Source organism: Danio rerio, chromosome 10, assembly GCF_049306965.1.
Source record: "Danio rerio strain Tuebingen ecotype United States chromosome 10, GRCz12tu, whole genome shotgun sequence".
NCBI lineage: Eukaryota > Metazoa > Chordata > Actinopteri > Cypriniformes > Danionidae > Danio > Danio rerio.
In genome coordinates, this window is record NC_133185.1 from 18,795,035 (window position 1) to 18,808,558 (window position 13,524).

The 13,524-nt window shown below is 37.0% G+C and overlaps 1 protein-coding gene across 5 annotated transcripts in view; it reads left to right on the forward strand.

Moving 5' to 3' along the window:
- The first annotated feature begins 2,031 nt into the window (after positions 1–2,031).
- The window catches only part of slc27a6 (solute carrier family 27 member 6), a 39,377-nt gene continuing 27,884 nt past the window's right edge, over positions 2,032–13,524 (forward strand). For all 5 annotated transcript variants that reach the window (XR_012385961.1, XR_012385962.1, XR_012385963.1 and 2 more), the window contains exons 1-3: positions 2,032–2,603; positions 4,100–4,309; positions 11,241–11,399. Coding sequence is in view for 1 of the 5 variants with exons in the window: in NM_001077386.2 (NP_001070854.2) it covers positions 2,132–2,603; positions 4,100–4,309; positions 11,241–11,399 (841 nt within the window). In the remaining 4 variants the exon portion in view is untranslated. The remainder of the gene's footprint in view (positions 2,604–4,099; positions 4,310–11,240; positions 11,400–13,524) is intronic.

Consider the following 13,524-nt stretch of genomic DNA (forward strand, 5'->3'; position numbering starts at 1 on the left):
TTGATGGTGACTCTATACTGCTCAGTGAGTGCCGTCTTTAAGACTAGGTATGCTGATTTTCTAATCCTAGGATGTCATTCAGAAAAGAGTAGGGTGTCCTGGCTAAATTTGCTCACTGGCCTCTGTCTATGGCCTCCTAGCCATCCTGACATAATTGGCTTCACATTGGGCACATTGTCTTGTTGGGCCCCCTACCTGTCCGCACCCCTATAGTTGAATTAAAAAATAAGAATAATGTGTTATTTTTTTAATAAAATAAATCTATATTGTATTGCCCACATTTTAAAAATAAATGATATATAGTACATATATTTATAGTCTACACAGATTTATTTACTTTTAAAGCATTTAAAGCACGCTTTGATAAAAAAAAATATTATTAAAATTAGTAAAAATTAAAGACTTTTAGTATACTTGTTTAAGTTCACTGAAGCAGTAAAAATATATATTTTAAAGGGTATTTGTTGTAAATACAAACTAGCTATATTAAGATTTTGCTAACATTTAACACCAGATGGAAAATAACTGTTTAAAGAATATTTCAAAATCACTATTTAGATGCTGTTTATACACATGAAATAGGCTAAACCTTATTAAATACCCATGAGCCACTTGTGACTTTACATCACATTTCCATAAAACAAAAATATTTCCTTTCTAATAAAAATAAATGTTTTCCCAGAGATGGGTTGAGGCTGGAAGGGCATCCGCTGCGCAAAAACGTGCTGGATAAGTTGGCGGTTCATTCCACTGTGGCTACCCAAGATTAATGAAGGGACTAAGCCGACAAGAAAATGAATGAATGAATGACAATAAATGTATTTTCAATCTGATGTGTAATGGGGTAAAAAAGAAGAATGAGTTCATAAGACGCTGGATTCAAACCTTGCGCTTTACAAGCTACGTCACTCACTCTGCTGTCAATTGCGCTCTTTAGTTATGTTGTCTCTGTCAATCAAACAGTGATGGGTGGAAAATTGCTCAAATAGCTTATTCCAGTGAGGTGCGCTATTTGCACTTAGCCCTAATAGACAGTCGAAAATCTGCATTTTTTCCCCCACTCGCATGGGCCCCTGGGCCTGTGCCCATAATGCCCCTTATTTAGTCCAGCCCTGGTCTGGTACAGTATGGCTGCTGTTGCATCATCCTGGTGGATGCTGCACACTGGTGCTGGATAAGGAGATTCCACTCAATATATAAAGCGCTTTGAGTATCTAGAAAAGCGCTATATAAATGTAAGGAAATATTACTTATATTATTACTTTTTTTAACTCTCTCTTTGATAAAATTAATATTTTATTTGACATTTGAAATGAAATTAACTAGAATAAAACCAATATTACAAACATACTTTGTAAATTCAGCAAATACAGATAAATATTTAATTTTATTCCATAGTATACAGTGGGCTACATATTCATATGACACTAAACTTGAAAAAACGTGATAAGCTCTAACTCATCTGTGCTCGAAAATCTTTATTTTTCAATCCCCCAGAAGCATTTCAAAAATTTGAATACTTGCAATTATTCTTTTACCAAACCTTTTTAAAACTGTAGGCTATATTCAGCAAAAATCAACTAAATGCTAACACCTAGCTTGCAACTATGTCAAAACAATATTGCTAAATTATTTATTTTGTTAAATGATTTAGGTCTATTTTTAAACAATGGGCAAATGTGGTAAACATCCACACACTTTACATTATTTTCATGTGTTTATGAAGCGGGTGTGATACAGTTGTAGCACATGCTCTACTGTATTCCAGGATATTCTAGTCTCTGCACATTCCACAGTTACGAGCGGGTACAGTAAATAAACATCCGAGCGCGCGCTCTCTCTCTCTGATGGGCGTGGAACTACTAAACTATGCGCCACGCCCTGTTACTATAGTAACTCGTATGGTAGACAGCCTGATAAACAGGACCGAGCGCGTGGCCCAGACGACACGCCCACCAACGAGGGCGGTTGTACAACAACAGTCACGTGACACAGAGCGTTGCATAAATTAGGATGACAGTGGTCTGATGCGTTTTATAACATCCATTGAAGAACTTACCCTGAGCCACTATAACAATGTCAACGGTTTGACAGCTTTAACCAGGTCTCTGCGTGTTTATTTTTTCCAGAGATGTTGTCATGGATCGCGGCATTGCTGACAGGAATCCTCACCGCGCATCTCGCACAGCGCCTGTGTTTTCCATACTTCTGGAAAGACGCTCTTTATTTAATGAAAGTCATACGATACGGAGCGCGTCTGGAAATTTACAAAAGGACCTCACTGATCGTAACGATCGTAGACCGGTTTGTTCAACAAGCACAGCGGTTTCCTGAAAAACCGTTTGTGATTTTTGAAGGAGTGACGTACACTTATGGAGACCTCGAGGCGCGCAGCAACAGGGTCGCGCGCTTGTTTCAAGACACGGTGAAAAAAGGAGACACGGTCGCGCTCCTCATGAACAACGAGCCCGATTTCATCTCGGTCTGGTTCGGGTTCTGTAAACTGGGCTGTGCTTTGGCGTTTCTCAACACAAACATCAAATCCAGGTCGCTGCTACACTGTTTTAACTGCTGTGGGGCCAAACAACTGGTGGTCGGAGCAGGTAACTTGATTTTTGGACAGAGACAACTTCATTAAAGTATAAACAAACAAGTAACGTTATAATGTTTCAGATATTTTAGGACATTTTATGATTTGATTTTTTGTTACTACATAAACTGTATTTTCTATTACCCTACCCTACACACAACCCTACCCCTTACAGGAAACTACACTTTTATTTTCTGGGAAAAAAACAACATCACAACATTCAGTATATATAAGCCCTTTCTTATAGGCTACTCGTGTCATATCAATTTCATTATGCACATGTTTGTCCTGATATGTCACATAAACGCCTACACAAACACAAATTACCAAACAAACAAACACCTCAATAACTAATACTTAACAAACAAAGAACAGTAATAAATGCAGACTCACTAATGAATGAATGAATGAATGACTGTCACTAGCCTCAGATGACTGAAGACGTCAGCTGAGAGAAAATAAATTAAATATTTTATCTATAATATTATATATCTATATATTAGTAATGAACTTAGACCTTTTAATCTTTGACTTATGACACTGGTTATGTCTACAGGTGCTGGGCTATTTTATTAAGTAGGTCTGCAGGTCAGTGGATAAGGCTGGATAAAGGCTTTGTCTTAAGGCATGCAGGCTGAATACAGTACAATTACTGTACACAATTATTATAAACACTCTCAAACATTCAAGATATCATCAATGCTGAATGCCTTTTATATTTCCACAATTATAAGTTAGGATGCTAATTTATTAATAAAACTGTGTTATTATTAACACTGTAAAATGCAATTAGTTACTTGAGAAATTCAGTAAACCTATTGTCTTGACTTTTATAATTATGCAAATAGATTGTTTACACAATAATTACAAGCAAAAGAGTTTACTCTCTGTTTTAAGTAAAGCCAACTAAGTCTAGTGGTATACAGCACATGGAATAACAGCTGGAATTGGGTGTTAAATACATTTATTTTAAATTTTTAAAGATTTATTTTGGGCCTTTTTGCCTTTATTAAGTGGATAGGACAGTATTTCAGACAGGAAGCGAAGTGGGAGAAAGAAAGGGGGTAACGTGAAATGTCTAGGATTCAAACTCTGGACACGTGCTACTGCTACTGCACCAAATGTCAGTGCGCTAACCACTAGGCTATTGCACCGACTTAAATACATTTATTAAGGTTAGTCCTTAACTATGAATAGGTAAGTGATTATTATTTGTAATAGTTTGTGTTATATCAAAGAGAATGGAACTTACGTTGCTCTAAGACCCATATAATATTAATACAAAAAATAGAATTTTAAAAAGAATTTACAATAAATACAATTACATATATAATATAATCAAAAAATACAAATTTGTAAACAATACAATTACACTTAAGCCAAGGGGACATGGCAAGGAGTGCAAACCAGAGTTGTGCAGATGCAAAATAGTGTATAGTGCAAAAAATACTGTATGATCATACTGAATGGTAATTCCAATTATATATGACACATTTATTGTTCTTGTAGATCTTCTGGACAATTTAGAGGACATTCTTCCCAGTCTCCAGGAGGACAATATCACAGTTTGGTCTTTGGGTCATGGAAATTCTCATCCTGGGGTCCACAGCCTGCTAGATAAAATTGAGAAATCTTCACAGGAGCCAATTGCAGCTAAGCGCAGGTCCATCTCCTGTCTCAAAACCCCCACTCTCTACATCTTCACTTCAGGCACAACTGGTATGTGGAAAGCTTTATTTTTTTCTTCTGTGTGAATTCCATTGTATCAGGACATTTCTTCACAGCTCTGTTTTTAGGAGGATCCAAACATCTTGATGAGCTGGTTCAGTGCATGATTAGTGGTGGAGAATTCAGAGTCGACTGGTTATGGCCCCGAGGCCAATGCAGGGTCAATTCTCTATATTATATGGACTTTTATTTTCAAAGATGTAGTTCACACAAAATGGAAATTTGCTTTTAATTTAAGGTCATCCATTAAGATTTTTTCCTTCTTCAGTTAAATATTAAAGAGAATTTGTAAAAGCAACTATGGTCCTTGGTAATTTGTAAAATGCAAGTCAGTGGCACTTTTTGGGCCCTATTATACACCCGGCGCAATGCAGCGCAAGGGGCGACACAAATGTTATTTGCTAGTTTCAGCTCGACACAAGTGTCATTTTGACGTTTTGCAACATGCTCTTTAAATAGCAAATGCATTTGCACTCATTTGCCCCAATAGGCGTTCTGGTCTATAAAGAAGGTGTGTTGAGGCGCATTTCTGGCGTCTTGCTATTTTGAGGAACTAAAATAGACTGAGCAATAGACCAGCTGAGAGTAGGTCTAAAGTCCAGTGCAGAGCACGTCAGTTGTGCGCCTCTTTAAAAATTGCTTAAAACACGCAGGATGTACAGCAATACAGAAATATCTTTACAAATGAAAAAGTATTAAAGGATTAAAATGTTGCGAGAATTATTATTTTCTATTAATCTAAAAACCAGTTCCTCCATGCCTTCTTCACCTCAGGGGGTTTTTCAGTTTATTTACAACAACTTGCTTTTGTATAATGTTATTATTATCATTAGTATTATTTATTAAATGCATATTTATATTTGTTTTATTAAAAACAAGCTTAGATTTGTCCACTTTGACCATGTGAGGCATAGGACTGACTTTGAATATAACTCAGTTAATTGATCACACTTCGTTTTTATTGTTCATTTATTCGTTTGCTGGAAATTAGAACTGAATTTAGAAATAGTTTTGAAACAAATCTTTGCGCTTAACAAACAAAATTAATTATGTAGGCAAATGGATGTCTTTAGTGGAGAGCATACAACATTTCCTTTTTATTTTCATTTCCTTATCCACGAAAGAGGGAAAGTGAAAGTAAAGGCCAAATGGATTAGACTCATTATCCTCTTGCTGCAGATGCTGTTTAACTGTTTTCTTTAACTGTTTTGAAATGTTCAGTTTTTCCACTTACAAAGTCTAACATGTAAATAGCAAATGCGCCATGGAGTGACACAACTGACTCTTAAAGGGAATGGGAGATGAGACTCTGATTGGTTTATTCTCAAGCAGTGGCGTAGCGCAAAATGCGGAGGCCCCTCTGCAGGGATCACTGGGAGAGGAAGACTTCCTGTCTTCGCTTCCGGGTGGGGAGAGGGCACACAAATTGAGGAGCGGGGAAGGGAGGCGGGGTGGAGCGACAACGCGGATAGCCTTCACAAACTGTGGATCGATCACAAATCGAAAGCGGCGAGAGCGTCAAAGTAGCCAGAAGTCATTCATTTCAATGAGAACCGGCGGCGAGAAACAGAGCGGCGTGTCTTCTCCGGTGTGGGTGTCGAGAAGAGTTGAAATCAAATTAACTTTATTGTATGATCTATGACGCGGTTCGGCGACAAGCAATCAGAATGAAATAGTCCACCGCAGAGAACACAGACCTGTGAACTTTGGTTCCGACCACAGTTGTTCCCAAGAGTTTGATTATTGCGGTTGCTGGATTTTCAATTATTGAATATGGCGACGAAACAGGGCCCCCTAATCATGCGGGGCCCCTGCGGGCCCGTCCGCTACGTCACTGTTCTCAAGAAACACCTATAACTCATTAAGAGAGTAAGCTCAACCCTGTTAGACCATGCGCAGAGCGTGTTTTCCTGTCTTTTAAATAGCAAAAGTGAATTTGTACGTTCTTTTGCGCCCTGCACTTTGGACTTTGCGCCTACATCGTTAAAATAGAGCCCTTAGAGTCAAAAAACACATGCAAGCAAAACAAAATTAATACCTGCAGCAAGTACTGATATACTAAGAACAAAAAGTATTTGTACAATGTTAGCTTTAATCCACAGCATCTGAAAATGTTTCATAAAAATATAGAGTGCAAGATTTCTTATACATAATGACATACACGTAACAACACAGTTCTGTAAATGCTCCAGACTGCCCAGAACACACTCCAAAGCTTTTGCAGAGGTTGTTCAGTTTAATTTACAGACTGATCTTTTTACTTCAGTATTTTCAGTAACCACAGATAATCATTTTTGCCTGACTCTCAAAGTGCTAAAATGCTTTGACTTGCATTTCATGAATCATCAAAGACCTCTTTTTTTAGTTAAAACTTTCATGATCCAAAAAATAATAATTGTAAATTTACCATTTAAAGTTTCAGTTTTGGGTGAACAATAATTTGAAATATTGCTAGATCTGAAAAACCCAAAATGATTTTGTACATTCTCTCCAATCTCTGTTAGTTAATTGGTTTTAATTTATTTATATTATAATTCATTAATTTTCCTTCAGTTCAGATATTTATTTATTAGGATTTGCCACAGTGCAATGAACCACCAACTATTTCTGCATATTTTTAACATGACGGATGCCCGTCCAGCTGCAACCCAATACTGGAAAATTATATTAAAAAATGATTCTGAACAATAAATAGCTGAATGATATTTTTGATTATGATAAGATAACAAACTATATTATGTTAGCTAAATATTTTTCTCTTCAATCAGAAGCATTTTTACATAGCAAAAACCTTGAGTTGAGTTGAGTACTCAAAAATGTTGTTTCGATTAGTTTTTTGTTTTAAAATTAAAAACAAATCTAGTGTTATGTACTTAATTACACGCACATTTATAAGTTAAGTACCCCAAATAAATTAAGTATCCAAAATTGTTACTTTTTTGTTTGTTTTCAAACTTACTGTTCATGCTTGTAAGAAATACATTTAACAACAACATTTTTGTTTTTAGTTTTTTATTTGTATTAAACCACAGTTTTTTTTTATTGTTTTACAAAACAAAAATATGTACTGTCCTTTTTACAGCGTAAAAAAAATAACAAAAAACATTAGTGTGTGGACTTAAAAATACAAAACTCCATTAGTGTGAGTTATCAACCCAATTTCTTTGGGTTGCTACAAGTTAAATATTGTTTTAAAGCAACTGACAGATATATCTACCTTTAAATTAGCAGCATTTTTAAATTGATGTAATTATCAATATTTTCCTGTTTTGAAAACTTAATAAAATTATTCTGGCACCTTAAAAGTTTTAATCTAATCAGCATTTTAGAATTTTTAAGTTACAATAAAGTATTAAACTATGCAGTGGTAACAGACCTCTTGAGTTATTTTTTTAAAGTGTGCATTGAAAACAGCAAAATTAAAGTGACAAGAGCCTGGTGCAGGGGTGGGCAACCCTGTTCCTGGAGAGCCACCTTCCTGCAGATTTCAGTTGCAACCCATATCAAACACACCTGAGCCAGTTATCTAGGACCTGAACATCACGTGATAATTACAGGCAGGTGTGTTTGATATGGGTTGCAACTGAAATCTGCAGGAAGGTGGCTCTCCAGGAACAGGGTTGGCCACCCCTGGCCTAGTGAAAGACTAGTTTTTTAAATAATATTTGAGTTACAGTTCTTTTTATCAAATTATACGAATTTGATTGGGACTACCATATCTGTGCTTACATGGTCGCACTTAAAACCTGCTGATTGAACACACTTTTTGAAATATGATCAAATGTATTTGAAGATTAAATAACATTTCAGCACATTTAAGTATGTAAAACATCCTCTTATTTATTGTTTTGTAATCATTTGATTAAAAATATATAACAAAAAACTAAATGTAAACTTGTGATAATAAATATAATATTAAAATATCATATAATATAATAAACCCATTGGAAACAAATGTTTTTATGTATAAATGTAAAAGTTATATGTAGGCCCACCCGGAATCTGTGTACATAGAATTCTGGAGATTTTCCTCAGATTTTTAGCCCATCATTAATTCTGTTCATTTACTTGAGTAAATGTGTGTAAATCTATATTTATTCAGTTTTTTACTTAATATTATTGACTAATGTGAAAATGTTCATCTGATTAATGTACAATGCAGTTTGTAAAGTAATATGTTCAGTCTTTTACTAGATATATGATGACAAACTTGCTTTATTTACTGAATAAAGTGAATAATTGGATTTGCATTTTAAACATTAAAGAAAAGTTAAAAAGATAATATTTTTTATTTCATATAATAAGGTTTTAGTTATGATCCTCCCAAAATAATTCAGCAGAAATCCGCAGACTTTTACCAAAATTCTCTGCAGAAATGGCAAAAAACGTCCGCAGATTCCGTCTGGCCCTAATTATTTGCTATGTAATTGAATGCAAAAATGAACTTGCACTTACCTGACATTGCATTAGCCAGTCTTAACAGTTTAGGTGATTGGGCTCTTCTTGTCCATTTCATTTTTTATTTCTTTGCTGTGTTTTGGACGTAATTTGCTCTGTAATTTTTACAGTGGCTTTGTAAGAAAAACACAGACATGGCAGATTCAGATGAAATTAAATTCTCTACTTTTGTAGTACTTTTGTGAAACTTCTCAGGTGACTCCCTTTAAAACTAGTACTGTCCAGAAGGTCTAAAAAGTTGAAACTTGAAAGACAGAGAACAAACCATAAATAAACAGTGAAAAGCCTGGTTGCACAAGTGTGTTGATGTCTCAACTAATTCTTGCTTATGATGGTCACTTCCCAATCTTGTGTTAGGATCTCATGTGTACCTTGTTTGTATGTTTGTTTTTCTCTGGGCTCTGATTGAGCTATTTCAAAATATTTACTGCATTTTTTTTTGTTTGAAGGACCTATAAATGAAAATTACTGAGACCTTTGTTCATATTTGGAACACAAATTAAGATATTTTTATGAAATCTAAGATCTCTCTTCTGTAGTACTGTGTACATTATGAAACAGTCCCTGTGTCATCAGTGGTTTATCCATAATTTTATAAAGCTACGAGAACACTTTATTTATGGCTTTATTCAACAGCGTCATTTCACAACGTGTAAGAGAAGTATGTTTTTTTTTTCTTTCTCAAGAGAAGCTTTCATAAGCCCTTGTGCAAACACATATTTTTTATTTAGCTTCTAAAATCATTTAGTGGGCGCACGGTGACGCAGTGGGTAGCACGATCGCCTCACTGCTAGAAGGTGCTGGTTTGAGCCCCGGCTGGGTCAGTGGGCATTTGTGTGTGGAGTTTGCATGTTCTCTCCCTGTTCACGTGGGTTTCCTCCGGGTGCTCCGGTTTCCTCCACAGTCCAAAGACATGCGATATACAGTGCATCTAGAAAGTATTCATAGTGCATCACTTGTTCCAAATTTTATTCCAAAATGGATTAAATTCATTTATTTCCTCAAAATTCTACACACAATACCCTTATAATGACAAAGTGAAAAAAAATTTTTTTTTTAAATTGTTGCACATTTATTAAAAGTAAAACACTTGAAAAATCACCTTTGGCAGCAATTACAGCCTCAAGTCTTTTTGAAGATGATGCCACAAGCTTGGCACACCTGTCTTCTGGAATTTTTGCCCATTCCTCTTTGCACTACCTCTCAAACTCTATCAGGTTGGATGGGAAGCAACGGTGTACAACCATTTTCAGATCTTTCCAAAGATATTCAATAGGATTTAGGTCTGGTATTAGCCTGATATTAGACTGATGATGAGCAGTGCCTGGTTTTCTTCAAACATAACGCCCGGCATTCACTCCAAAGAGTAAAACTTTAGTCTCATTAGACCAGAGAATTTTGTTTCGTATAGTCTGAGAGTCCTTCAGGTGCCTTTTGGTAAATTCCAGGTGGGGAGTGGCTTCTGTCTGGCCACTCTACCATACAGGCCTGATTGGTGGATTGCTGCACAGATGGTTGTTCTTCTGTGAGGTTCTCCTCTCTCCACAGAAAAACGCTGGTGCTCAGACATTGTGACCATCGGGTTATTGATCACCTCCCTGACTAATGCCCTTCTTCACTGATCACTCAGCTTAGATGGCTGGCCAGCTCTAAGAAAAGTCCTGGTGGACATCTTCCACTTATAGATGATGGAGGCCACTGTGCTCATTGCAACTTTCAGAGCAGCAGAAATGTTTCTGTTATCTTTCCCAGCCTTGTGCCTCGAGACAATCCTGTCTCGGAAGTCTACAGACAGTTCCTTTGTCTTCATGCATGGTTTGTGCTTTGACATGCACTGTCAACCCTGGGACTTTATATAGACGGGTGTATTCCTTATCAAATCATGCATAGTCTACTGAATTCACTACAGGTGAACTCCAATTAAGCTGCTGAAACATCTCAATAATGATCAGGGGAGACAGAATGTACCTTTGCACAATTGAGAGCTGCACTGCAAAGGCTGTGAATACTTCTCTACATGTGAGATTTCAGGTTTTTTATTTTTAATAAATTTTAAAGAATTTAAATTTTTTTACATTGTCATTATGGGGTATTGTGTGTAGAATTTTGTGAAAATAAATTAACTAAATCCATTTTGTAATAAGGCTGTTAAATTTAAAATGTGGAAAAAGTGAAGCGCTATAAAAAACTTTCCGGATGCGCTGTAGGTAAATTGAATAAGGTAAATTGGCTGTAGTGTATGTGAGTGTGTGCAAGAGTGTGTGGGTGTTTCCCAGTGTTGGGTTGCAGCTGGAAGGGTATCCGCTGCATAAAACATGTGCTGATTAAGTTTGCAGTTTATTCCGCTGTGGCGACCCATGATTTAATAAAAGGACTAAGCTGAAAAGTGAATGAATGAATGAATGAATGAAAAATTGCATGAACTGGGTTTTTCTGTATTGTAATGGTGTGTTAACTGTTGCAGGGCTACCCAAAGCTGCAGTCATCACTCATTTGCAGTCCCTGAAGGCAGCAGGTGGATTTTGGGCATATGGCGGTACAGAAAAGGATGTAATCTATACCCCACTTCCCTTGTATCACAGTGCTGCCTCACTTGTAGGCATTGGAGGGACCATTGAATTAGGTAAGTCTCTTATTTAAACCTTTTCGAACTGCAGTTGTGACCAATATAGCAATATTGTGATAATGTAATAAATGACATTCCTTTGATGTAATCTACATTCATTCAGGGCCTACTCGCACTATACTATCCGAACCGTGCCCAGGCCCGTTTCCCGGATCGTTTGAGAAGTGTGAGTGCTCTGAATCGGGCTCAGGCCTGGTTCACTTGGCCAGCCCTGGCTCGATTAGAAGAGGTGTGCCTGAGCGCGGTTCACTTGGGCTTTGGTGCGGTACGCTTGTGTGTGAGTGCAAAACACGCCAAAGCCGAAACTGAAAGCGAGACGTGACTTTTTAGGGACGTTTCTTATGGATTATTAATCATTCTAACTGTTCAGTGAACGCAAAATGCCATAGTTTTTTAAAGTCACAAGCCCCTCACTGCATGACAGCTGCACCTTTAGCAAACCTCCTAATTCCTGCAGCACGAGGGCTTTATGATTGTTTATGAGTGTCAAAAGTGGCTGTTCGGCAAAATATCTGACTGTGTGTCACTGCATCCCAAACAATATAACTGAAGAAATCCCCACTGTGCTGAGCGAGAGCGCTTCTGACCACCTGCGCATCATCGATGACGTAAGCGTGCCCATGCCTGATTGTAATGTGATTGGGACAAGCGTGCTTTGGCCCGGTTCGAGGCAACTGTACATGGTGTGAGTACGGCCTCAAAGATTGGGCAAAAGATTGTGACTTCGAAGAGCATTCAAACATTTTAATTCTTTCACTCACTTGCTCTCATGTTGTTCCAAACAATTAAAGAAAATATAATAACCTCTTTTTTGCGATCAACTTTGTATTAGACACTGACAAATAACATGAAACAAATGTTTAAATAAGAATGTGTAATAGATATTATCGGCATCTTGACAGTCAGAAAAAAGGGGAAAAAAGGAGGGGTGGTATATACTAACAAAAACTAAGTAGCAGGATTGCAATATACTTTAATTCCTTAATATAATTGGGGAAAGTGGTAGAAAAAATTGCCAGGTGTCAATGGTTACAGGTTTGGCCTTATTAATCCAAGCTGTTGTCCTGGCACAAGTCACTATTTGAATGGAGGCTATGAATCTAGTGCGTTTCTGCGCACACACACATGTAGTATGAAAGGCGACACGGTGGTTCTGTGGTTAGCACTGTCGCCTCACAGCAAGAATGTTGCTGGTTTGAGCCCCAGCTGGGTCAGTTGGCGTTTCTGTGTGGAGTTTGCAAGTTTACGTGGGTTTCCTATGGTTTCCCCACAGTCCAAAGACATGCACTATACTGTAGGTGAATTAAATAAGCTAAATTGGCCGTAGTGTATGAGTGTAAATGCAAGAGTGCTGAGTTGCGGCTGGAAGGGGATCCGCTGTGTAAAACAAATGCTGGATAAGTTGGCGGTTTAATCTGCTGTGGCGACCCCTGATTAATAAAGGGACTAAGCTTTAAGGAAAATTATAGAATGTTATGTGAGCCAGTTCTGTTTCACTGTTTTGGATATATAATTTTTTTCTTTTTCATTTTTTAAAGTTGGATAACACGCATTTAAAATTCTATACTTCAATCATCTCTCGCATTCACAGAAATGGCCACAACACTACTATATTACCTGCTTTCACTTTCGATTCAATTTGTCCTATCATTCAACTTTAGAAGTCTTCTCCTGCAGTATAGTGAGCTTTGAAATTGTAGAGATATGCTAAAACAAACCGAGATGCACACTGATTGGGTGATAATATATTGTACTTAGTGAAGCAACGCTGCCTAAAATGTACTAAGGCTGATAAAAAATGAAATTTGGCTGTTTTCTGTGTTGATATGGCTTGGAACTATACTCTCATTCTGGCCTAATAATCAAGAAACTTTGCTGTGGTACCATGGCTGCAGTGGGAACAATATTACGCATGCCTAATTGCAAATTTTCATTTTCCATCAGTCTTAGTTGACAAAGTACAGAAGAGTCAAGCTTTAAACGGGAAAATTGTCTGAACTTTTTGGTCACTTTTGAGTGAGATGCTAATGGTCTAATCTGATTCAATGATCTATGCTAAACTAAGCAAAAAATGCTCCTGCCAGAGCCAGAGATCATCAGAATGGATTAAGTGAAGTTTAAT